We start from the raw sequence: 27,835 nt of genomic DNA, 5'->3' as shown, positions 1-27,835 counted from the left end.
CAGGCAATGCTGCTGAATATATCAACTCTGACCAGCCATGAAAAAAGTGGGCTGGTCAGGGGTGATAACCGGGAAATGGCATTGGGGAGAAACTGGCAGTCTTGCTCTTAGCTATGCAGGTGCCAGCACTGAATATCTGCTGACACCCGCATAATTTTTATAAGTTTTCCCAGCTCCCCCCCCTTCACCAAGGACAATAGGTAGGCAAAAGGAGGACCTATGTTGATGGCAGGGGAAAGGGGGTCGTTATAAGGGAAGAGGGGTTCGGAAAGGGTGCTGTTTTATGCTTCCCAGTATTAGGAGGGAAATCATCAGAGGTGCTGGAGAAGATATGTGATTTGTTTAATCTGTTTATTGATTGTACTATAGAATTTTTAGATTGTAAGCCACCCAGAAGGATTACCAATGGCGCAGGATAGTAAGATTTTAATAAAATTAGAAACTTGGATTTAAAAGTTACACAGATCCTGGTCAATACTCAGCTGGGGCCCATATAACTGTCATATGTGAGCCCTGGCTAAATATTGGCCAGGATGCGCATAAACTCCAGCAAACTGTACCAATGCTATTAGCCCTGGATATTCAGTGCCGATGCCCACATATGGCCTGGCACTGAATATTCAGGGGAAAGTTAGCAACTGTCAGTGTCACCAGCTAAATACAGTAGACTCTCAGTTAACTGGTTAATCCATGGGGATTGATAGATGCCGGATAAATGTAGTTTCTGGTTGCTTGAGAGTTACTATTAAAATAGGCCTATGCCCCATACTATGTCATACCATAAACGGAAGAAAATCTTTGAAGCAGTAGCTCTTTTTTTCAATAGTTTCCCCTGATGCAGCAACAAAGCGAAACAGGGCCTTGTCGGAAATCTATTCATTTTCATAACGTTCTTCACCAGCAGTAACACTGGGAGAAAAGTTACCAGTGTATTGTCGATCTTGGGCAATCTTCTTCTTGGATTGCTACGACTACCAGTGTGACATTTCCGCTCCCCGAGATGGTCATGTCCGAGGGAAACCACAGCCTAAAACCTGTGCCCGAGACCAGGGAGTGATCGAGAATGAACAGGCAGGGGATACCGAAAGCAGAGCTGCCTATCCTGAGCCATCTGAACCTGATCAGGAGCCAGAATACAAGGTAGCTCCACGGCCCAGTAAAAACCCCAACTACATTAAGAGGTTTAATCAGGCTCCCAGTTGTATTCTGCCCAGCAACCTGGGGGGGAGCCCAAGAGCACGAAAGCTAGGCACACAGACACCTAGAACAGGGTGTGGCCCAAAGACTCTTAAGCAGCTCTCCAAGGCAGTAAGACAGGCTGCACACGAGGACCTGGCAGAGAAGGTTCTCCGGGCCAGGAAAAGGCCAGACCTCGCTCAGGAACCCATGGAGTGTGAGGATTCCATTGCTCAGGAGCCAGCAGAGCAGCTGGGTATGCCAGAAAACATGGACACGGCTGAATGGTCCATGCCTGAAGCTGACAACGAGGAAGCCATGGATGTGAGCTGGGCAGCCTCTCACTAAGTACTAGAGGTACGGGGATGTATAAGAATATAGTTGTGAAAATTGATAAAAACTATTCTTGTTTAATGTGCAAAGCCAAGCTCAGAGCAGTGCTGCACCAGCACTGATTACGTTGCTGCACTCCAGCTGTGCCAAAAGCCCAGAGAAACTGAAGGAAGTTTGCTGGCTTGTGAAGCAGTTTCCCAGTTACCTATTTAAGTTCAAAGGACTTACAGAATTGGGGTTGGAGCCCCGAAGACCTAAGGGTGGGATTCAGAGGGAGCTTGTTAAAGCTATGTAATAAAAAGGGGATCCAGCAATTCTGTTGCCCAACAGTGGGAAAGGCTGAAAACGGATTGTTGCTGGAATGACTAGAGCCTGCAGTAATGTTTTATTTTTTCTTTTCATGATTGAAGTTTGTTTTACAATGTGAAATTTAAGTGCCTGGTGAAGAAACCAGATTATATGATTAAAAGTCCAGGACTCAAGAGTATTCTTAAGGACTTACTTTTTGGGACTAATTTTGTGTTCTCTTGCTGAGACTGTGGTTCAGTGCGGGGTGGAGCCCCTAGAACCTGGACTGTGAACTTACCTAACATAAACACTGCTGTTCTTTCATTGAACTGTTTGAAAGATAAAAATCAGTTTTTTTTTCCTTTGGAGAAAAAAAGGAAGATTGTGCGCTAGTGCTTCCTTATATGATTTTTGGTTTTCTAGTCATTGTGTTTTGGTGACAAATTAAACTTTGGACATTGTTTTTGATTTGACTTGGCTCGCTGTGCTTTATTTTAGCGAAGCCCAAAGTATTGGGACACCAGTGAGGTCTTCCACTTTGGGAGCCACGCCAGGGTCGTGCTGCCGCCTGTCGGTGGTCTTCCACAAGCTTCCAGGGACCCCGGCAGGTGACACCAGAGAGGAGAGACTTTTTTACAGATAAGTGCTGTCGTTTTGTTTTTGCAAGTGAATTGATATTATGATAATTTTTTGAGAATTTCAAAAGTATATGGAGTTTTTTCAGACCAGGGATGTATTTCCTATGGCAGAGCTATCAAAGAGACTTCCAGGTATCAGTAATCCCTGGCAATACTGTGGTCTTTTTCTCCATGATTTTTTGAATTTCTCTTATATTTTCGCTGCATTCTCTGGTATCTAGATGATTGAATATCTTTTGGTGGATATATAAATTTTTGATATTCAACTTGGTTAGATTTATATATACCATAAACTGTTCCACACAAACTACCAGACATGTGGTAGGCAAAGCGTGGGCATACTAAAGTGTGGCATGCAAAGTTTACACTTAAATTTCTACCAGAAATTGATTTTATTGTCATGCTTATTTAAAGTATTATATTATATTATTTATTTGATTTTTTTGCTGGTTGCTTAAGAGTTCTGGTTAACAGAGAGTTTGTCTAATCAGTACTGACCTGTGTATTCAGCCCTGTTCAGCCCAAAGTATTTCAGTATTCTGCGTGCATCAGAGGTTACATTTACAAAGGTAATATAGTATCATTAGTAACCTAGTCGCACTTACAATCCTCCCTGATGTAACATCCAGTCAATGTTGGAATAATTGAAATCCCCATTCGAGTTCACCGTAAATTTAAGATGTGCATCTTGGTTTTTAGAATAATCCAAGGTATGTCTTCCCTTTATCTTCCTGAACTAAAACTATTAAAGAGTCAACAATTGCTGAAATATGTATTACTTTTATTTCCATCTGATTATAAAATACTTTTTTTTGTTGTCCTCCTATCAGGCTGTAAAACACTGAAAATCCTTACCTCTTATTCTAAGAGTAGAGTTCTCCTATGATAAATTTAGGATACTGTTTAAACGCATCTTTTTAAAACTAAGAGGCTTGGAATGAGGAGATATTATTTGGTTGTAATTAAGCAGATTTTGATATTTTGTTAATTTATTAGTTTTTGCTGTTAATTGGTATTTTACTGCATTTTGAGATATTTGTGATTCTCTTCTCTTATATTTGTAATCTGTAGTAAGCCTGTCTGGCAACATAGCAGAATATAAGTTCATGTATTGTATTTAGATGGGCCTCACACCCAGGGGTATTGGGCCATTCAGGAAACCCAGCTCCACATCAGTCTCCTGGAACTACAGACAATTTGGAATGCTCTAAAGCAGGGGTGTCCAATGTCGGTCCTCGAGGGCCGCAATCCAGTCGGGTTTTCAGGATTTCCCCAATGAATATGCATTGAAAGCAGTGCATGCACATAGATCTCATGCATATTCATTGGGGAAATCCTGAAAACCCGACTGGACTGCGGCCCTTGAGGACCGACATTGGACACCCCTGCTCTAAAGGCTTCAAGTGACTGACTGTAGAACAAATTATTCTTATCCAACCAAACAGATTGTCATGTACTATGTTAACAAGCAGGGATGTACGGGATCCTGTCTCTTCAGGAAGCATTAGGATATGATAGTGGGTCTCCATCCACAGCATGGTACTCGGAGCCATATACTTGGTGGGAAAAGACAACATAAATCCGGATCCAGTACCAAACCATTCCATTGCTTGATACATGAAAGTCGATTCTACACGATCAAAGGCCTTCTCTACTACATCCAAAGAGACAGAGAAGGCCAGATCGTCTATTGTTTTCGCTAATTTTAGCATATGAAATGCCAATCTGGTATTATTTGAAGAATGTCACTGAGCAACAAAACCCGCTTGGTGCATACTGATAATATAAGGGAGAGCCTTGGCTAATCTTAAAGCCAATAACTTAGCTAAAGTTTTCCATCCACGTTAATTAAAGAAATAGGCCTATAGTTTGAAACCAACATAGGATCTCTATGTGGCTTCAGCAAAACAATCGTTAAGGATTCAGCCATAGTACCTGAAATACAACCTTTAGTTAGTTGTGATTGATATAAATTTAGAAGATAAGGTAAAATAATCATTTGGAATGATTTGAAAAACTCCACCGTTTAACCATCACCACCCGGAGTGGACCCAGCTCTGAGGGACTTCAACACTGCCTGAAGTTCTTGAAGTGATATAGGTGCATCAAGATTTAATTTTATATGCTCGGGAACTTTTGGCCCCTGAATTAACTTTAAAAATTCTAATCCTTCAATTTCTTTATCTGAATAAAGCTTAGAAGAATATAAAGCTTTATAAAATTTCAAAAACTGTTTTAAAAGATTCCCAATTTGAGAATGAGTTTTACCCTTCTCATCTTTAATAGCCACAATATTTACTTTCCTTTTTTTAGCTTTGAGATAATTTGCCAATAATCTTCCCGCTTTATTCGAGTTTCCATAATACAGAGCCTGCTGAGAAAACAAATCTTTCCTAGCCAATAGTGAGGAAATCTCATTGTATTTACATTTAGCTTTCAATAGGGCCTGTAAAGTAGATTGTTTCCATTTCAAAGCCAATTGCGACTCTAAGGTCTGAATATTTTGTGCCAAGCTGGAAAATTCTAATTTTAGTGTGCCAAATATGAAATTATTTGCCCTCTCATCGTAGCTTTAAAAGCATCCCAGATGGTTTCCAAAGAGACTTCCTCTGAGGTGTTCAGTTGAAAATATTCAACCATTTTCCCTGAATTTCCTCAAGAAAGTTTGAATCTGTAATCTATGTATTATTAAATCTCCAAACAGGTCTGGCTAAGTCTTTTTTCACCAAAATTATATTCTATCCAAATACCAGCATAATCCGTCAAAAGAATCAGATTTATACTGGCCTTTCTAACCTGTTGAATTAAGTTATCTGAAACAAAAAAGTAATCTATTCTTGAAAATGATTGATGAACATGGGAACAGAAAGAAAATTCATGAGCATTAAAATGAAAAAGCCTCCATATATCTTTTAGACCACATGATTGTACAAAGTAATCCAAACCTAGCAATTTCAGCTGCCTGCTAGATTGTTTATCTAACAACGAATCCATGACAGCATCGAAATCTCTGGCCACTATAAGGTTAAATGTAGCCAATGATAAAATTAAATGTTGGAATTTTTTGAAAAATTTGGCCTGATTTGAATTAGAAGGGTTAGAATTAGAAGGGTCAGGGTATCTTTTCCCAAGGTCATATCCATCTTCCCATACTGTCGGCTTGAAACTTATCAAACACCACATCACATTTCCTATTGACCAGGATAGACACTCCAGCCTTCTTTCCCACAGCAGGTACGTAAAAACAATGTTTTACCCTCCCCCCCTCAAGTTTTACAGCTTCCTTAGGGGATAAATGTGTTTCCTGCAAGAAATAAATATCCGCATCTTGATTTTTCAAAAAATTAAGAATTTTTTTTCCTCTTGATGGGATGGTTAAGCCCATTGACATTTAACGAATAAAGTTTTAAAACCATTTGAATTGATTACGATATGAAAATAAGTGCAAAAATAAGTAAATAATATTTCAATAAATTACCATGCACACATCCAGGACCCCCCCAAAACCATCCCCAACCCCCTACCCCATCCTTCACCCACCCAATTAAATAAATCTTAGTATACTTGGACACACATATAGGGCTCCTTTTATGAAGGTACGCTAGCGTTTTTAGCACACGCTTCCCCCGCACTACGCGTAAAAACTAACGCCAGCTTAGTAAAAGGAGCCCAAAGAGACCTACAATCCCCACCCTTCCCCCCTGCACCAAATATAATACAGTGGTGCCTCACACAACGAACTTAATTCGTTCCAGGAGCAAGTTTGTTATGCGAAAAGTTTGTTATGTGAAACGCGTTTTCCCATAACAATACATGTTAAAAAAAATTATTCGTTCTGCAGCATAAAATATGCTAAGATGACATAAAAAAAGATAAATTTGTCAAAATGGTGAAAATGGTGGTCTTGCTGAGGCCAAACTCTTTGACGAGGTCACACTGTTTTACCCCACATTCACTCCTTCTAATTATTTCCCGTTTCATTTCAACAGAAATCACCTTCCTGCTTTTTTTAGAAGCCATGATATATAAAAAATATTGAGTTTATCTTAAAAGGACGACTGCCGTGATACGTGCGTGCGTGCGTGATTTAATTCGTAATGAAGAACGATTGCCGCGATACGTGCTTAAGTTAAGCGCAGTGACTAACGACTGCCTGCAGTGCCTGCGCGGAAGGATGCAATACATCGGCAGCGATCGTGGAAGCTCGGGCGACTTCGTTGTGTGAAACGAAGTTCGTTGTATGAATCATGAAATGAAGTTCGTTGTGTGCAGCGTTCACTGTGCGAGGTGTTCTTTATGCGAGGCACCACTGTATTTCATATAGTTTCCCCCCAACAGTAATACATACATATTATACTAAGGGCTCCTTTTATGAAGGCGCGTTAGAGCCTTAACGCATGGAATAGCATGCGCTAAAATGCCCCGCGCGCTATCCGCTACCGCCTCCTCTTGAGCAGGTGGTAGTTTTTCGGCTAGCAAGCGCTAAACTTATATTCCCTCATCCACGTGAATCAATAAATAAATTATCAATTACATTAAAGCAATAGAATTAGCTAAGATAAGTCATTAACGTTATATTTATTTAATAGCATAAACCCTCTTATGAGTGAATTTATTATTAATTATCCAAAAACCCCATCTAAAAGTCAATATAGAATTAAAATTATGTCTACAACTGAATCACAGTATTAATCTAACCATTGATCAATACATAATAAATAGCACTGAAATATACTTTATCAGAGTCCATAAATTTCTCTAATAATACTAATAAATAAAGGGGAGCCAAGTTATCATCCAATCCCAAGCATATCAAGTCATTACCACACCTTTATTACTATTTATTTAAATACCCAACCCCAATAAACTACTGTTCCTCAGGTTCTTAAAACTTACACTCACCATTTCATATGCAGATAATCTATTAACCACATATTCCTATCTAAAACGCCCCCAAAAAGTCCAGAACTCAGCAATTTGACTCCTATACAACCTCAGCTACCATGACCCCATTACTCCAACGCTCTATGTAGCTCACTGGTTACCAGTCAAAAAGCGATGCATCTTCAAAGCCCTGGTCACGACACATAAGAGATTCTACCAAAAAACTCCAGCCTACATAGCATCCAAGCTACGCCTATACACCCCTAACTGCCCCCTCCGCTCCAAAGCAAAACAAAGACTCAGCATTCCCGCAGGGAGATCCCTCCGAATGAGTACAGCATACAAAAAGATCCTAAAGCCATTTCCTACCTCAGCTATGGAACTGACTACCCATACAGATCTGGTCGCTAGACTTACTAATGACCTTCTGCAGAGCAATAAAGACCATCCTCTTCCACCAATCGGGCCATTAAAAACTGCCTCCTCAATATACTTCTCCTAGTACTCTTCGCTTTGACCATTCTGGTCTCTTGAATAAAATCTATTATTGTCTACTGTAACCTATTTATTGTCATGACTAATCTGTTTTCAAACGATTGTGAATGTCTATATGTAACCTGTTCTGAGCTTCTGGGAGAACAGGATAGAAATCGAAATAAATAAATAAACTACAGTTGCAGACAGTTATTTATCATAACTCACAAACTTCAAGTAGCCTTACAACATTCTCTGACCATCCATCAACCAATCATAACTATTTCAAACAACCCCTCCATTTACACATCTACATTCAAATTACACATTTACCGATTCGTTTTTTTCCCCCCGATTAGTAATTCATGCCTCCCGAAAATTTTTTATAATAAACTTTAAAATGAAATAAAATTCCTGCACAAAATTAATAATACTGCAACCTACTTCATAAAACTTTAACACATTAAATCGTAGACTCACTGTTTACACACAACAAATTACTACAGAGCAAGTGCTGTGTCTGCTACAGAGCAAGTGCTGTGTCTCTGATAGTCTCCTTCTCCAATCATACTGACTCTTAAAAGATGAACGTAATATTTCCCCCAAAAAAGTTGAAGTAGTATCGATCTTCATTTCATCTTCACCACATTTTCCCACTTCACTAGTATTTCCTTATTAGCATAGGCACTCCCCATGCTCACACCTCCTGTGTCCAACCAATAATCGACCCTCTTCCATCAAATCCCACCCAGGAGATTCTGTCCAATCAAGTGAGTTGAAAACCAGCAAACACACGGAGAATTTTTGTAAAACTGCAACTTTTTTCAAATAAATAAATTAAATAAAAAAGCCAGCAATCTCTCGTCAAAAATGGTCACATATGTCGGTTTCTCTGTATCAATTGTCATTGTGTTTATTTTCCCAAACTGCACACTAGACACCTTGAATTCCGCTTCTAGAAGTATTAATCCAAATCCACACCAAAACTATATTTGTTGTATAGGAGAAGTAAGTCTTCAGCTACTCCACTAGATGGCATTAGCTCATTTCAGGATAATTCTTCAGTGTAGTCTATTATAATGAAGTTAACTCTTTATACGGAAGAAAACAGGAACCGCTGACCAAAGAAGAAGCTTCAGGAGGTTTGTCTTCCCTAAATTATCAGCAACTATTAAATTATAAATTTTCATCAGTATTAATTATAATGTTTGTTAAACTTTCAATCAAAAGCGCGTTCCATGTGTCCACCACCCTCTGGGTAAAAAAGAACTTCCTAGCATTTGTTCTAAACCTGTCCCCTTTCAATTTCTCTGAGTGACCCCTAGTACTGTGGGGAACCACAAGTACTAGGGGTCACTCGGAGAAATTGAAAGGGGACAGGTTTAGAACAAATGCTAGGAAGTTCTTTTTTTACCCAGAGGGTGGTGGACACATGGAACGTGCTTCCGGAGGATGTGATAGGCCAGAGCACATTACAGGGGTTCAAGGAAGGTTTGGATAGGTTCCTAAAGGATAAGGGGATTGAAGGGTACAGATAGAACTAGAGGTAGGTTATAGAAATGGTCAGAAACCACTTCACAGGTCACAGAACTGATGGGCCGCCGCAGGAGCGGACCGCTGGGCGCGATGGATCTCTGGTCTGACCCAGTGGAGGCAACTTCTTATGTTCTTAACTTAACCATTTGTATCTGTGTAGAAAAAGAAAAACCGTTATGGAATCCCAACCGTCTCTCAGTCACGGAAAAATTTAGTAGTGATCCATAGTAGTCTGATGCTGTTCAATAAACTCTTTTAAAACTTCAGGAGTGTTATATTGCGAGGTTTTATTATTAAATGTGATTTTCATCACCGAAGGATACAATAATCCATATCTTGCTCCCATGTCCTTTAGTTGAGGTCTGAAAGCCAGAATTTATCTCCTCATTTCTGCTGTTTGCTTAGCAAAATCAGGAACTAAGGATATTTTAACCTCCTTCCATTTCAAGATCTTTTTTTCCTTTGCAGCTCGTAGTATCTCCATTGCCTGATTGAATCTTAATACCTAGTTACTGTTTAAACTCAGAAGAACTCTGTGGGCATACTCCACTTCAAAAGGGGCCACAAATTGCAAGGACAAGAGCTGAGTTATAAAACCCTCAATAAAACTTATGGGATTCACCCCTTCAACATTTTCAGGCAAACCTAGCACCCAGATGTTATTCCATCTTGTACAGTTGCTCAAGTCCTCAAAATCTCTATTTAACCTTGCCAGTAACTTGTGATCTGCAGTGCACTTAACTAAATTCATCGTTCCCTCTAAGCTGAGCAGGAGTCCTCCACCCACAGTCTCACCAATAGAGGGTGCTGTTTTACTGTCACATTTTTCAATTGTGAGGGACATGCAAGTTCTGCAGGACTCCAGGGAACATACCTGTCCTTAGCGACTGAAAATATTCCACCCCCTAGTGGTAGCAATGCAGCTGGAGGACACCTGCTCAGCTTAGAGGGAACACATTATTCCACATTGTCCATTCTAGCCATGCTGTGATAAATTGACCATATCTGTCTGTAAGCTTGTCACCTTAGCATTGGTATCACTAAGCAAGTCTTTGATACCGTTTAAAGTTTCCACAATGTCCATTGAATCGCTAGGCAAGGGTATCTTTGATGGTGTTGGAGGGTTGGGTTTCAGCCTCATTCCCCCTCCCGTTACCCCAAAAGCTGCCTCTATTTTCGATTGCTTGCCTGAAGCCATGAAGGTATAAAGATAATGTAATTTTCAAGCCAAATAGAAGAAAATAACTCAATTTAAATACACTTTTAGTGCAAGGCAGGGGAGAGCGTGCATACTGTATGTATTTGTATTGCAAGACATTGGTTGTACATCAAATTAAAATTTAATAAAATATTTTGCTTGTCTTGCAAAACACTTGCAAACCAAGATACTTGCAATCCAAGGTTTTACAGTATATGATTTTTGTTCTTGGACAGAACGTGTTATAACTTTAGAAGTGGGGATGTGCATTCGTTTGAAAAAAAACAAACCAAAACTAAGGGCTCCTTTTACGAAGGTGCGTTAGGGCCTTAACATGCGGAATAGCGCATGCTAAAATGCCGCATACACTAGCCGCTACCACCTCCTCTTGAGCAGGCGGTAGTTTTTCAGATAGTGCGCGCTATAGCGTGTGCTAATCCAGTGCATGCGCTAAAAATGCTAGCGCACCTTTGTAAAAGGAGCCCTAAATTTCTGTTTGGGTCTCATATTTTGTAAAAAGTGGCCCATTTATACGCAGCAATCTGTTTGTTTAAATAAACTTTGCCTGTATCTTTGTCCTTGGTTTCTGCATTTTTAATGCAGATTCCTTGGATTTCCTTTTTTGTCCTTGGTTTTCTTTAGTGCAGGGGTGTCCAATGTCGGTCCTCGAGGGCCGCAATCCAGTCGGGTTTTCAGGATTTCCCCAATGAATATGCATTGAAAGCAGTGCATGCACACAGATCTCATGCATATTCATTGGGGAAATCCTGAAAACCCGACTGGATTGCGGCCCTCGAGGACCGACATTGGACACCCCTGCTTTAGTGTCATTAATAGTGTGCATGCTGTCAAAGGTATATGCGCTTTTGTGCAAGGGTGTACGTTATTTTACAAAGAAGGCACCTTCTTTGCAATTGTGCATTCTTAGCAAAATATTTGCCCTCTTTTGGAATAGTGCACCCTGTTTCTGAAAGAGTGCACATGCTTAACAGTATTGCTCTGGTAACAAAAAATTATAAAAACATGTGATAACCAGAAACTGGAAGAACTATGATCGTTTAAATTTTCCTTTCTGGTGGGCAAATCTTTGCTCCAGTTATAGATTTGAAAGGATGAACGCGGAGAGTTTGGGGCATGGTAATATATTTAAATTGGTATGGGGCCTGTTGACATCTTATGTTACCTTATTATAATAGGCTTTTGATATGTGAGTCAATTTTTGTTTATTTTGGTACACATCCAGGGAAGGGTGGGAGGGGATGGGGGTTATTTCTGTCATAATTTGATTTTTAAATATTTACACTTGGGATGGGTGGGAAGATAGAAGGATATGGCTAATAGGGTAAGGTTAACAGAGAAATATATGTTTCTGTGTTTTATTAAATTATCATCAGGTGGGTGGGTGGGAGAAAATGGTTGGTTATGTATATTTTAAAGTTAAATGTGCTTATATTAACTTATTATATATGATATATTTATGTATTGCACTATTACAAATTGGAAAATCAATAAAGATTAAAAAAAATACATAAACTAAACAAAAGAAAACCCCAAACAAAATGGAAATTCCTGTAAACAACATGGGAAATAATATGAAACAAAAATGTTCAGGCTGCAAGCTCCTGCTTTCTAGTAGCTAATACAAAATTACCTATTGATATAAAGGTTACTGTGTTGGCTAAGGCGCCATCTTCATACTATGATAATCTCTTCCAAAAATGTAAATTGCTTTAAAATAAGTTTTATATCCATTCCAATATCTATTCACCATCATCAGCACTCTCAAGCCAGTGTGATTTACTATTTTATCAACCACACTGAACCAGAACTAATATCTTTCAAGTCTGATACTCAAGGATATGGTCCTCAGTAACATTCATAATGCGGTACATAGGAATTAAAACCATATAGTTTATTTTGGTATTATAGTACTATGCGTTTATTGTATCTTAGTTTTATTATAAGCCATCTAGTAAGCTTTTGCTTTTGGGATATAAAGCAATGAAATGAAATTGAAAAAAATTTCCATTTTCCTATAATAATTTTAGGGGCTGAAAATGAACTGGGATGAAGTGCATCATGAGTATCAGGGCCTTTCTGTTGTAATAGACACCTTGCCCAAGAAAATTCACAAGGAAAGACTGGAAATGGAGATGAAACAACTGGAGCGAGACATTCAGCTGATGGAAAGGCACAAAATTATCTACATTGCCAACAAATGAGGATTGTCTGACAAAGACTGTTTCTATTAGAGGGAAGAAAAGAAAATAGTCATGTTATTTAAAGAAAAAAAAAGTTGTAAATGAAATGCATGCATTACAGGCAGGAACATAACACATTTCTAACAGGAATAAAAGAAGGGAATGAATTGATCAAACTAAATTACACTCTTAAATATGAAGTATTGTTGATGAAATTTCCTTAGGGCTTTATCAAAGAATAGATGTTGGAACAGTCTTTATGAGATTACATTTTTCATCTTTACAACCACCAGAAATTTTTGAGGCATGACATATAATGCAAACATTTGTTTAGTTTTCACTATATGAATATGATAACTTTTAATTATCTACTCCCTTCCTTTAAAAAGCCGTGCTAGTGTTTTTAGCGCTGGCCACCATGGTAACAACTCCAACCCTCATAGAATTCCTATGAGTGTTCGAGCTCTTACCGCCACGGCCAGCACTAAAAATGCTAGCACAGTTTTGTAAAGGAGGGGGTACATTTCCTATCTTTTTTAAAATAACGGTATCTTTCACTTACAAGAATCCAGATTAATCAAAGATTTTCCCCAAAAACTTAGAAATAACATGTCATGAGTCAGACCCTAAGAAAATACCCAATAGTTCTTAAAACTGACAGCCGGGCTGCGAGAGATCCTCCATCCTCAGTAGAACACCGTTGACCTCCGTTCTGAAAAACAGCAGCGGCGGCAGCAGCACTGAACAGGCTGCTTCGCTGCCTTCCCTGGGGCTTTACCTTTGCTGCCGTGTCACTGATGACATCATTAGTGACACAGTGGCAGAGAGAAGGCAGCAAAGCAGCCTGTTTAGTGTTGCCTCTACTGCTGCTATTTTTCAGAATGGAGGTTGGCGGTCAGTGGGGCCTCGCAGTCAGAGGGTCATTGGGGTTCTGCTGCACTTGGGGAATAGGAGGGAGAGATGGTAAGGTGCACAGGGAGATGGGTTGGCAGGATCATCGGAGTTCTGCTGCATGTGGGGGATGGGAGGTAGAGATGGAAAAGTACTGTGCAGGGGGATGGGTTGGCAGGGTCATCAGGGTTCTGCTGCATGTGGAGGATGGGAGGAAAAGATAGAAAGGTGTGCAGGGGGCTGGGTTGACGGGGTCGTCGGGGTTCTCTGCACGCGTGTCACTGTCTACCATCGTCCCCGGATGGGATTGTTTGGTTGCAAGAAAACAAGCTCAGGGCTCCCACTGATTCTGCATTATGGTAAGTTGTATAATTTCTATTATGATATTATAACATAATAATAATAGAAATGTAATGTATATTGTGTATAAAACTGCCCTATGAATCACCCCGAATCCAACCCCACCACCACCACCGGTCCCTGGAAAAATTTGCTTCTATAAAAGCGGTCCTTGGTGTCAAAAAGGTTGTGGACCACTGGTCTAGAGTACATTATTCAGGAATTTATACTTGTTAACCACAGTGTTGAACAAAAAGCAATCCCTAAATCATATAAAAGAATGAATGTTCTTAAATTTAAACACTGTCTCAAGGTTAATGTGAATTATTGTAAATGTTGCATGGTTTGAAGAAAATAAATGATTTTTAGTAAACATTTTTCCCCCCAATATTTGGATTCTAGTATAAATGCTGACATTTTGGTGCTCTGAGGGGTATGCTACACATCAAGGGTCTGAACTTGGAATTGCTAAATGCCATTGACTTATTCGTAAATTTCTCTACTGACTGGTAATAGGTTTTGCTACTTGATATATTTTCTCTAGACTAAAGCACTGACTTTATATTTAATTATTGGGATTTAAATAGTGCTGACTGTTATCTGTTTTTCCACTGCAATAGGTGAGACATTCTAGACAGATAGGTAGTATACCCATGGCCACGTGCCATCTGCAGAAGGAATTTTTCTCTGTGCCTCTGCTTTACTTTACTGTGCTCTCTAGCTCCATCTGCAGTTTTTTCCTTCTAGATGAGTGCCAGCAGGAGTGTGTTGTTCTGCTCTCCTTGATTATTTTATTCGGTGTTTATAGTCCTTTTTTTCAGGATTCTTGTGCTTGGAGCGTTTCTTCAGCTTTGCCTGCATTGAAAACACACAGACTTCAGTGGGTATCTGTTAGCCAGCCTGCTTAGTTTTCTTTGGAGCTCAGGGCCATCCCTGAAGTTGTCTCACCTACTTGGCTTGGCAGTGTCTCGCAGGATGCCAGCTGCATCTTCTCACCTCTGCTTCTTCAAAACTGCAATTTTTGCCTCAAAACATATTGGGATGGAGTCCTTAGGCTCTCCTGATGTGAATTCATGCCAAGATTGCGCAAATTTAGCGCCTCAAGAGCATTCTTATGCCACATGCTACATCGCGCACCCAGGAGAAGCAGCAGCGTCCAACTTAGCCTCTCTCCTATTGAAGCAGATGACCAAATGCTCAGCTAGCCCAGTGGGGTGGCCTTCTTTATTTTCAGCGCTTGGCAAAGCTAATTTAGTGCGCCTGGCTGCAGACCCTCTGCAGCCTAAGAAACGCAAAGTTAAGTCATCAAAGGGTGACTCGACATCTCAGAAGCCAGAGGCTTTCTCTGAATTTATGAAACATTTGTGGAATAAGTTTGAAAGCCAGCATTCTTCCCCTGTGCAGTCCCGCTCTGCCTCAGATGTGCACAAATAGCACGCATTTAATTTACATGCTAGTGTGCTGAGCATTGCTAGTAAAAGAAAAATCATTCCCACCATGGTATTTTTTTTACCGTGGTAACAGAGCTTTGTGCATCTGGGCCTTAATTAGGATTACCAGACGTCCATATTTACCCAGACATGTTCTCTTTTTAGAGGACATGTCCGGATGGCTTTTCAAAATCCAGTACTTTGTCCGGGTTTTGAAAAGCAAATTGCATTGGGAAGGGCATCCACGCATGTGCAGATGCAATGCAGTGATGTCACATGATCGTGCATGTGATGTAATCGCATCCAAACATGCGCAGATGCCCTCCCGACCGAGATGAGCAGGCTGTGGCAGCAGGGTGAGGTTGGGGCATGGCGTGGGCATAACAGGGCAGGGATGGGTAGAACTGGGGGGGCCTGGGGAGCGGATCTAGGGGTCTGGATTTTAAATCCGTAAAAGCTGGTAAACCCAGCCTTAATGCCTTGTGCTGCTTGCTTTCTTCCTATTGGCTGTGCTTGGAATTTACAGGATGCTGCTACTGGACTGGCTTGAGTACTAAAGGGAGCTCAGAAAAGGGTGCAGAGTCCGCATGTACACAGATAGGTAGGCAGAATGTGACAGCACCAATGGAAACTGAAATAGGTGCTCATTTATGAAAGGGAATGATCTCTGGGATCTAAACGTTTGCAATACTTTTAAGTCGAAAAACAGGATAAGGAATGGCATTTACGAGGAGGTGCTGAAAAGTTCTCAGCCCAATCAAGAAGGAAATGACGTGGAGCCATGAAACTTACAAGTTATTCCATATATTCACCCCTAAGTTCAACACACTTGGCACATTGTGTCTGAAGTTTATGTAACCCTTCCAAAAAATACTCTGAAATACTGTTGTTAATAATAATAATAATAACAGTTTATATACTGCAGTACTGTGAAGTTCTATGCGGTTTACAAAAGATTAAGCAAAGGTACAAATTGATTGACTTTAAGAGGGGTGGAAGAAAGACTGTAATCGCCTCTGAATCATTTGAAAATCGTCAACCTTTCAAACTATTTTTAAGTTTTGAAAACAGAACATAGTCAGCTGGAGCAAGATCTGGTGAGTAGGGAGGATGGTCTGTGCACTGAAACCTCAACTGCATCAAAACATCCATTGTTTTGCCAGCTGTATGAGCAGGTGCATTGTCTTGCAAAAAGAGAATTCCTTTTGTATTTCAATGCCTCCTTTAATTGGTACAGCAAGTTACAATAGTATTCTGCATTAACTGTTTGGCTCCTTGGAAAAGAGTCAGTCATTACAACACCTTCCTAATCCCAAAACACTGTGACCATGGCCTTTCCTTAGCCTTGGAGAATCTGAGTGCCAACATTGCATGGAGTGTTGTTTTGTCTTAGGATTATAGGTGGTGTACCATATTTCATCAACAGTAACTAGTTTCAAAAAGTTGGCACCAGCTCACTAAAAACGCTGCAAAATCCACTTGGAAGTTGTTTCGCATCAGCATTCAAACATTTGGGCACCCACTTGATTTACAGCTTCTGAATACTCAGCTGCTCATGAATTATACACCTGACACATTCCCTAGATATCTGTAGTGCAGGGGTGTCCAATGTCGGTCCTCGAGAGCCGCAGTCCAGTCGGGTTTTCAGGATTTCCCCAATGAATATGCATGAGATCTATTTACATGCACTGCTTTCAATGCATATTCATTGGGGAAATCCTGAAAACCCGACTGGATTGCGGCCCTCGAGGACCGACATTGGACACCCTTGCTGTAGTGTCTCAGCAATTGTTTTAGCCGATATTTGCCAATCTTCCAAAATGAGATCATGGACATGGTCAACAATTTCAGGAGTGGACACCGTTTGAGGCCTCCCAGACTTTGCTGCATCTTTGGTCTTGAAATCTCCATGCTGAAAGTTTGCACACCACTTCATCACTATGAAGTATGATGGGCATTTGTATGGTTACCAGACTTCTGGGAAAACCTGGATTTATGTCCTCTTTTTAGAGGACTGTCTGGGTGCCCAGAGGGATTTCCAAAACCCGGCAGTTTGTCCGGGTTGTGGATGTCGCCGACCTCAGGACATCTGCATAATGTTGACGCGATGATGTTATATGTGTACATGACATCATTTCGTTGATGGCTGCGCATTCGTAGATGCAGTCCTGAGCTTGGAGAGGTTTGTGTGGGAGCGGGCCTGGGGGCAGAATGGGATGGGACCAGGTATACTCTTTTTTTATACTGGAAATCTGGCAACCTAGGCATTTATCACTCAATGTTTGCATTATACATTCATGGATTTCCTTTGGAGTTTTCTTCTGCAGGAATAGGAACTTCATGACAGCTCGGAGTTCCACACTTGAAAATTCCACTTTTCGTTGACATGGTTCAGTCAATGATCTGAAATAAAGTGAAAACATAGCATTAAGATTCTGCAAATTGGCACTTTGCAAAATAAAATAACACTCTTTTCAGCTACAGTGGCAACATAATGCTCAGAATTTAGGAAGTTGGTTGGGCTGAGAACTTTTCAGTTTGTATGTTAGTATGTCAAACTTATTTAATCTATTATAATTAACCTAAAGTGTACACCTTTTTCTCTTTTTATTTATAAATCGCTTAGCAAATTAAATTAAGCGATTCAATAAGTTAAAAATAAACTTGAAACTCATAAGCTACATCATCAGATTTTTCTGGTATAGGGTCATTCTTGTGCTGAGTCCTCCATGATGGATACAAGATGGGGATGCCAAAATAAAGTTGGCTTAGGAATGGAATGACTTCTCTGTATGGAAAGGTTAAAGAGGATGAGTTCTTCAGCTTGGAGAAGAGACAGGGAGATATGATAGAAGTCTATAAAATACTGAGTGGAAATGGTAGATGTGAATCACTTGTTTACTCTTTCCAAAAATACGAGGGGGCACACAATAAAGCTACTATGTAGTATATTTAGAACAAATGGGAGAAAATATTTCATCACTCAATATATAATTAATCTCTGGAATTCATTGCCAGAAAATGTGATAAAAGCAGTTAACTTAGCAGAGTTTAAAAAAATGTTTGGATCATTTTCTGAAAGTCCATAAGCCATTATTAAGATGGACTGGGAAAATCCACTACTTTTTTCTAGGACCAGCAGCGTCACATCTGTTTTATTATTTTACTATATTGTCGGGTAGTTGTGATATTGAATTGGCCCCTGTTGGAAACAGGATACTTGGCTTGATGGACCTTCGGTCTGTCCCAGTATAGCAAAGCTTATGTTCTTACCCTTCGAGCTGGCTCTGCTTATATTTGTCTCTTGCCTTAGCTTTTTGCCTTTGGCTCTTCAGACACTACCGTGCATGTATGGTCTTAGATAGTCTGTTTTGAGCCATATGGTTTCTCTCTCTGCATTTTATGATATTCTGTGGGTCTACATATGGATCCTGCACAGTTTTATTTTCTATATAGGAGATTAAAACTTGCTAGAGCATTGTAAATTTAATTCTGCTTCAGATCTTAGAGTATAACCAACAGTACAAGGCAAAAATGATGATAGAATTCAAGAATGCTTGAGATAGACACAGAGGATCTCTTTGTTGAAAAAGGATGGAATCCAGTTAAAGCAAAACTGAAATGACCTCATAATTGGAGTGAGCTTTCATGGTAGCTTCAGAGGTTGGGAAGTAAGACAAGTGCTGGGCAGACTTCTATGATCCGGATCCTGTAAATGGCAAAGGCAAATAGAGGAGGCTTCGACAGCATGCTTTTAATGAACAGTTTACCTCTTCATTAATGGCCACTGTATGCCGAAAGGGCTTCTGCGCTGCTGTCATCACGGGACCTACAGCAGGCTCTTGCTACTGTTGATGTGAAAATGCATGCCTCTACAATCAGAAAGAGACTGCACAAATTTAACTTGCATGGGAGGTGTGCAAGGTGGAAACCTTTGTTCTCTAAGAGAAACGTCAAGGCCTGACTGAAGTTTGCCAGAGAGAATGTAGACAAACATCAGGACTTCTGGAATAGTGTACTATGGACAGATGAGCCTAAAATTGAATTATTTGGACACCAGCAAAGAGGACATGTTAGGCGTACACCAAATACAGCATTCCAGGAAAAGAACCTCATACCGTGAAGCATGGAGGTGGAAGTGTCATGGTTTGGAGGATGCTTTGCTGCAGCAGGACCTGGCCAGCTCACCATCATAGAATCCACCATGAATTCTACCATGTATCAGAGAGTGCTTGAGGAACAGGTGAGACCATTGTAAGAAAATTAAAGCGGAAGCGGAACTGGACTCTGCAATGACCCAAAACATTCCAGTAGGGGAGTGTGTGGCACAGTGGTTAGAGCTACAGCTTCAGCACTCTGAGGTTGTGGATTCAAATCCCATGCTGCTCCTTGTGATCTTGAGCAAGTTACTTAATCCCTCCATTTTTCCCAGGTACATTAGATAGTGTGTGAGCCCACCAGGACAGACAGGGAAAAATGCTTGGGTACCTGAATGTAAACCACTTAGGCTATAAGTGGTATATAAATACTAAAAAAAATTAATCCACCAAGGACTGGAGTAGCCGAGTCAAAGTCCTGATCTCTTATGTTCTTATGCTTTGGGGTGATTTGAAACGTGCTGTACATGCAAGAAACACCTCAAACATCTCACAGCTGAAAGAATTCTGCATTGAGGAATGGGCCAAACTTTCCTCAGACCAATGTCAGAATCTGGTGGATGGCTACAAGTGTCTCACTGCAGTTATTTCAGCCAAAGGGGATAAAATTAACTATTAGGGTGTAGGGTGTCCTAATTTATTCCTCAGTTAGAATACACATTTTTGTGAATATCTTTTGTGGCATGAGTAAATCAAGGAAAAATCTGTTGTTTACCTACAAATACATCACTTTCTTTTCCAGAGATTAAAGAAAGAACTGAATATTTCATGGTATGTCCTAATTTTTTCACCAGACTGTATGTTGCCAATCCTGGCTTTAAACTTACATCCTAAAGCAGTGTAGCAGGTGTCAGGTCAAAAGCGCGCCGGGACAAAGGTGCGCCCAGACAGTTGAGCGCCGTTGTCTATGAACCTAGCAGGTGTCAGGTCAAAAGTGCACCGGGACAAAGGTGCGCCCAGACAATTGAGCGCAGCGCAGAGGCGCGCGCCGCTCAAAATTAATGTTTTTAGGGCTCCGACGGGGGGGTGGGGGTGGGGAACCCCCCTACTTTACTTAATAGACATCGTGCCGCGTTGTGGGGGGTGTGGGGGGTTGTAACCCCCCACATTTTACTGAAAACTTCACTTTTTCCCTGTTTTTAGGGAAAAAGTTAAGTTTACAGTAAAATGTGGAGGGTTACAACCCCCCATAACGTCGGCGCGATGTCTATTAAGTAAAGTGGGGGGGTTCCCCAACAAACCCCCCTGTCAAAGCCCCTAAAAACTAATTTTGAGTGGTGCGCGCCTCCGCACTGCGCTCAATTGTCTGGGTGCGCCTTTGTCTTTTGTCTTTCGCGCCGTTGTCTATGAACCAGTGTAGCATTTGTAGTCTATGATTCTATCCATTGAAAGCAGTGCTGCAGGTCCCACAATGCACCAGGATGAAATTAGCAGAAATCCAGGACCGGCCAAAAAGTCTCCCTCCTGGAATAGGTAACTTGACAGCTCTGCTCTCATGCAACTCAGCAGCTTAGAATATTAAAATTAATTTTAAGTGAAGTATAATTAAACTTGACAGTGAGGGTAGCATTTCAAATACATCCATTTAAAAATTAAAGATGAGGAAGGATAAGGTTCCTCCATCTGCTATTCAGCATCCTTTTAAAAATGAATTGATAAACATTTTCAAAAAGAAGTCTTAAGATCTATTTTAAATTGTCCCAAATTAGTTTGTAATTTTAATTTATTTGGCAGGGAATACCTTGAACAGAGAATGAAGAATTACGTATATGTTCATGAACTACTTCCCTAGATAATAGAATCACTAATTGGTTCTGATTTAAAGATCTAAGCATCAGATATGATTCATATGCTATAAAAAATGACAGGGGGGACAAATATGTCCGTGTCCCCAAAGAGATCTATCTCCATCTCTGTGAGTTTATGTCCTCATCTGCACAAGCCTCCAACACTTATAATTTGAAAGCGTTGGAGGCTTGCGCAGATGAGGACAAAGGTTGCAGCGATGGAGACAGATCCCGCGGGGACCGGGAGAAATGCGTCCCCCACGCCTTTCCTACCCTCACACAAACCAAACAATCCCCCCCGCCCCAGTATCCAGATGGTCTCACCCTCATTCCCCGAGCCTTCAGTGAAACGCGCGTTTCTTTGCCAGAGTCTATGCAGGTCTTGCAACACACACTTCTCAACTTGTTTACCTCCTACAGGCGAGGCTATCGAGTTGAGCAAGAAACCATAAGCGCCGCCAGCTACCCAAAGTCTCCTTTTCCGGACTGAGCAGTCTGTTCAGTTGACATCTGATACTCTGGTTTTCTCAAAGGAGGGGGAGGTTCAGTTCCGGAGGCCCTACACTTTTCTTCTTCCCGGCGTAGACTGCAGCTGTACCCGAGCCAGGGGAAAGCAGGGACGGTTCACTCCTGAGGGCCAGTTGCTGCTAACTTTCCAGCTTTATTCTTCCTCGCAGATGGCTTGGAGCAGCTCGCCAGCTTCTGCACCCAGAAATCAGGGGCTCGTGGTAAATAGCAGCGATCATTTTGCAAAGGCGTGGGGGGCGCCTGCCTATAAGTGAATAACCCTGTGGCGTCTGCGTACTGAACCCTTGGCTAAAGCCAAGGCAAAAGTCTCGGTTGAAAGCGTGCTCAGCGTTTGTGCGAATAATCTTGGCAATAGTTGATCCGTGTTTCGGATTTTAGGGGGATTTATTTTAGTTTTGGAAGCAACACATAGTTGGTGCTACGCGCTGCTACAAAAGCTTTGAGGGGTAGGATAGGCTCTGACTCTGTGTTAACATGGGCCTGCTTTTATGCCCTAGACATACAGGGAGAAAAGTTAAGGGCGGGGAGCCATAAATCCGGCTACTGAAGTATTTGAAGCCAAGATTTGCAGCGCGAACATGGCTGCAGACTTTTTATGAATGGGATTGGCTGATGATGGATGAATCGTGGTTTACGATTCATTTTTTGTATTGTGCTTTATCTCTTTTCACATAGCCTGGTGTTGCTAACTATTCGTATTTGGGAAAGAAATGGTGGTCTTTGTTTTATCAATTGGACTTTTGATGTGTCCTACCTACCTCCCAGTGGGAGAAACGTGTAGCTGAGTTACACAAAGCTAAGTTACTAAACAAATGCTTTTGTTGAAGAGTATTCACAGACACCCCCCCAAAAAACACACAACCTTTCTTAAAACCAGCTACACTATCTGCTCTTACCACAACCTCTGGCAATGCATTCCAGAGCATAAATGATGGGTCGGACCAGTGGTCCATGAAGTCCAGTAGCCTGTCCTCAAGGTGGCCAAACCAGGTCACCAGTACCTGGCCAAAACCCAAAGGTAGCAACATTCCATACTACCGATCCAGGGCAAGCAGTGGCTTCCCCCTTGTCTTTCTCAATAACAGACTATGGACTTTTCCTCCAGGAAATTGTCCAAACCTTTCTTAAAACCAGCTACGCTGTCTGCTCTTACCAGTGAAGAAGAAACAAGTATTGAGCAGCAAGCTTTATCCACGTTTGAATTTAATGTTTAGTGACACTTTACCTCCAGTTCTAAACTGTAATTGTCGGTTCCCTGACGCAGTACCGAAACGTGGCACTTGGGAACCAGCCATTTATTCAAAGCTAAGTTCTAACATCTTTGCATTACTAAAATAAGTTGAAAGAAGTTTTGGCATAGCTGTAGCAGCTAGCGATGTAACAACAAATAGACATGCAATCTGGAGCAACTTTGCATTGAACACTGGGTGGTGAGGCGGAGAATTTAGCCTTCATGTCTCTGAGCAAATTGATTAACAGTGAATTGAAATTCATGTTTACCATTATATATATTTTGTATATGTAGTGACTTTCCTACAAAATACGGATATCTCTTTAGTCACTCAACAATTACAACACAGTAGTTGAGTTATTTACCCCTTTAGACAAATTTTCTTACCAGTGATGCGGCAGAGGGAAGGTCTTGGCAGGGAAGGCCGCGAAGCAGCCCATTCAGAGCGCTGCCGCCGCCGCTGTTTTGGGAGGCTTCGGAGCGGAGGCATGTCATGTCTGACCGGGGTGGGGGGGGGAGGTCGCTGAATCGACGAGTCCAATTTTTTCAGCGAATCGGGCAGCACTGGTGTTGGGGACATTCGAGGGTCGATCTTAACTAGGGCTTAAATTAGGAGCATCTTTAAAAACCATGCTAGGGCTTATATTCGGGGGGGAAACACGGTATTAAAGACTTGATGAGAAAGAGATATGAGCAACACAGCTTTGTTGAGAAACTGAGACAGAGAGCTGCTGCAGATATGAAGACAGATACTGTGCTGTGAAGTAAAGATGTGTCTGTTAGACTGAATACATAGCACCTGGTCCCCCTCCTAAAGGTTGTTAGTCTGTTGCACTTCCGTTCTAGCTTTGGATGGATATGCAAAGGCCATATCTGTAGAATCATGCAGCTGGCTGGATCCTGTAAAATTTAGCCTGGGCTTACAATCTAATATAACATCTATAAGTGTCGATGATAAAAAAAAAAAAAGAGCCTAGTAAGGCTTCTTAAACAGGGGCCTAAGTTTCTACCTGAGGTAGAAGATCACAAGAATCAGCAATGGTATTCCAGCTTTAGTTTTTCTGTGGACCCCATCTCTTTCCTCTCTCAATGTACAGTGTTCCCCCGGTCGTTTGTGGTCGGCGGTTCACGGTCCCAGTCATTCGTGGTATTTTCCAACCGTGAACCGCCGACAAGGAGAGGTTAGCGGGAGAGGCAGGAGAGAGTAGCAGGAGCGCCGCGAGTGCAGGAAATCACTCACGGTATGCTCCGACCGCCTCTTCCTGCACTAAGTCAGGCCTTATCCAATCAGTAGCTGCTTTGACACGCAGCTCCTGATTGGATAAGGCCCAACTTAGTGCAGGAAGAGGTGGTCGGAGCATACCACGAGTGATTTCCTGCACTCACGGCGTTCCGGCTGCTCTCTCGCCACCCTCTCTTGCTGCCCTCTTCAGGATCCCCCATGAAAAACTGTATTCGCGGTTTTTCAAGATTCACGGGGGTTCCTGGAACGGAACCCCCGCGAATATCGGGGGAGTACTGTAAACTGCAGGAGCCCTAGGTGGGTTCAGGTCAGGAGTAAGAATACATAGTGATGGCACAGTATCTGTGAGTTTTGGGGGCTTATGAAAAATGGACAACATCCCCAGAAGCAGATTTTTTAACTGAAACAAGGACACATGTTGGGATTGATAGTTATTTAATGGTCATCCTCACCTGGAAAGAGAAGAATATTCACATGGAAAGTTAAGTGACTATTATGGTACACAATACAGTTGACACAATATAGACATAGAGGATAATGATTAAGCATATCATTATTCACGTTGTATGGTCTTTTTTTTTTTTGTTACGGTTTCTAAACGTATTTAAAAGCCTCAGATGTTATATGAGACATTAAAGTGAAGAGTTTTTTTAATGACTAATGATAGTACTGGTAACAACCTAGGACAAATGTTGTTACAGGGTTAACTTCCAGTTTGTTTTGAGGTCTTGTTTTTTCCCACTATTTATAGATCAAATTGAATGAAAAATTCCTGACACAGTAGTCCTTTGACATACAGTATTGAGAAATTGATTGTGTTTATGATTGTCTGGTAGCCGTACATGAAGAAGGACACGGTACTACTCGAAAGGGTCCAGAGAAGAGCAACTAAGATGGTTAAGGGGCTGGAGGAGTTACCATACAGTGAAAGATTAGAGAAACTGGGCCTTTTCTCCCTCGAACAGAGGAGATTGAGAGGGGACATGATCGAAACATTCAAGGTACTGAAGGTAATAGACTTAGTAGATAAGGACAGGTTGGTCACCCTCTCCAAAGTAGAGAGAACGAGAGGGCACTCTCTAAAATTTAAAGGGGATAGATTCCATACAAACATAAGGAAGTTCTTCTTCACCCAGAGAGTGGTAGGAAACTGGAACGCTCTTCCAGAGTCTGTCACAGGGGAAAACACCCTTCAGGGATTCAAGACAAAGTTGGACAAGTTCCTGCTGAATCATAACATGCTCAGGAAGGGCTAGTCTCAGTTAAGGCACTGATCTTTGATCAGAGGGCCACCATGTGAGCGGACTGCTGGGCACGATGGATGGCAATTCTTATGTTCTTAATGCTATGAAATGCAAAGCCATGCATTTGGGCTGCAAAAACCCGAGGGAACAGTACAGTTTAAGGGGTGAAGAACTTATGTGCACGACAGAAGAGCGGGACTTGGGTGGGATTGTATGTGATAATCTTAAGGTGGCCAAACAGGTTGAAAAGGTGACGGTGAAAGCTAGAAGGATGCTAGGGTGCATAGGGAGAGGTGTGGCCAGGTGTGCCCCTATATAAGACTTTGGTGAGACCTCATTTAGAATATTGTGTACAATTCTGGAGGCCGCACCTCCAAAAAGATATAAAAAAAGATGGAGTCGGTCCAGAGGAAGGTTATGTTATTTTTAATCTTTTGTTAACCGCGTTGAACTTACGGTTATGCGGTTTATAAGTACGATGTTATGTTATGTTACTATAATAGTGCATGATCTTTGTTATAAGGCATATGGGGACAGACTTAAAGATTTCAACATGTATACTTTGGAGGAAAGGTGGGAGAGGGGAGATATGATAGAGATGTTTAAATACCTATGTGATGTAAATTCATTAGAATTTAGTCTCTTTCATTTGAAAGGAAGCTCTGGAATGAGAGGGCATAGGATGAACTTAAGAGCTGATAGGCTTAGGAGTAATCTAAGGAAATACTTTTTTTACAGAAAGGGTGGTAGATGCATGGAACAGTCTCCCGGAAGAGGTGGTGGAGACAGAATTCAAGAAAGCTTGGGATAGGCACGTGGGATCTCTTAGAGAGAGGAAGAGATAATGGTTACTGTGGATGGGCAGACTGGATGGGCCATTTGGCCTTTATCTGCCGTCATGTTTCTGTGTTTCTCTGATGTAAATGTTTCTGTATTTCTATGTTGCTATCCACTCTGTCACTGCAATATAATGGTTAAAGAACTGAACCTTTTAAAATACTTTCACTTTCATGTCCTGATCACAGATGTATAGAAAGCACACCCACCTATACAGATGCATAAACATGTACATCCCCACTCCATACGTGATCAGACTCGCATATACATGCACCAACATACACAAAAATGCAAACACATACACTTCCCCCAACACAGACATATGCATTTATATGAAGAAAGGTTGGGAAGAATTATTTGCCTCGTGCTCCACATGCTCTCCCCTCGTCTTTATTTCTTCTCCAGCTTTGTCACTCCACAGTTACAGCAGACCATTTTTTCACCTGTGGCAGCAGGGCAACTCATTCATGTACAACAGAGGTTTACATACAAGTTGGCATCAAAGTCTGATCACCACCAAAAACTCCTTTGTGGTTGCACACTCTGACATGCTGCTAAGCCACTAGCATTAGGCTTTCCAGTCCTTGCTTCTTTAGCTGAACAACTAATCTCACTCTGATCATCTCTGCTTCCTCTGATAACTGCTAGGTCTTGCAGCTTAGACCTGTGCCCCTGCTGTTTCTGGCAGGTTAGTTTTGGGGTATAGATCTGTCTTATCTGCCTAGTACCCACGTGTCTTCTGTGTAGCTGACAGTTTTCTGAGCCAAGCCAGTGACATTGTTTGAACAAACGTCAGCCTGAAGCTGAAATTGCTATAGGATTCAGATTTAATTTAGATTGCTTATGCTTTCAAGGTATTGAATATTTCCTTTGGATACAATTTGGTGTTCCTGATAACAAAAGCATAAGCCAGAATGTGGCTGTGTTGGGTGATGCTTCTAATAAAAGAATGATCACTATACTGACATGACCTGTGATTAATTATCTAATTTTATTGATTTATTTAATTTTCTATACCGTTCTCCCCAGGGAATTCAGAACGGTTTACAATAATTTATTCAGGTACTCAAGCATTTTTCCCTGTCTGTCCCAGGCAGGCTCACAATCTAACTAATTAAACCATATACACAAAGCTAATATTTTTGGACTATAAAATGCATCATAAACAATCGACTATGTGTCCTATTGCAAAATTAATCCCTATGTCAAAAATACAGAAAGATGCCTCTTTCATAAAGGGGTGAATTAGTGTGAAGTAAGTGCCATGCAGCCCTTAATGCGCCTTAGTAAAAGGATCCCAAAGGCAACAGTGATACCAAATCAAACCTCACCAGTGCACAAATGCTGAGACACAAATTTGCACCTGCTCTGAAGAAGATGTAAATGTGCATGTGTACTCGACATATGCACGTACACTTCA

At 41.2% G+C, this 27,835-nt stretch overlaps 2 protein-coding genes across 2 annotated transcripts in view; both read left to right on the top strand.

Moving 5' to 3' along the window:
- ENKUR (enkurin, TRPC channel interacting protein) overlaps nucleotides 1-14,356 on the top strand; it is a 45,767-nt gene extending 31,411 nt beyond the window's left edge. Inside the window, exon 5 of the mRNA XM_033931397.1 lies at nucleotides 12,576-14,356. Within this exon, the coding sequence (XP_033787288.1) occupies nucleotides 12,576-12,749 (174 nt within the window). The 3' untranslated portion in view covers nucleotides 12,750-14,356. The remainder of the gene's footprint in view (nucleotides 1-12,575) is intronic.
- A 7,265-nt stretch (nucleotides 14,357-21,621) lies between these two features.
- PRTFDC1 (phosphoribosyl transferase domain containing 1) overlaps nucleotides 21,622-27,835 on the top strand; it is a 131,086-nt gene continuing 124,872 nt past the window's right edge. Inside the window, exon 1 of the mRNA XM_033931384.1 lies at nucleotides 21,622-22,060. Within this exon, the coding sequence (XP_033787275.1) occupies nucleotides 22,010-22,060 (51 nt within the window). The 5' untranslated portion in view covers nucleotides 21,622-22,009. The remainder of the gene's footprint in view (nucleotides 22,061-27,835) is intronic.

Source organism: Geotrypetes seraphini, chromosome 2 (assembly GCF_902459505.1).
Source record: "Geotrypetes seraphini chromosome 2, aGeoSer1.1, whole genome shotgun sequence".
Classification (NCBI taxonomy): domain Eukaryota; kingdom Metazoa; phylum Chordata; class Amphibia; order Gymnophiona; family Dermophiidae; genus Geotrypetes; species Geotrypetes seraphini.
This window is presented reverse-complemented; position numbering and strand designations above follow the sequence as displayed.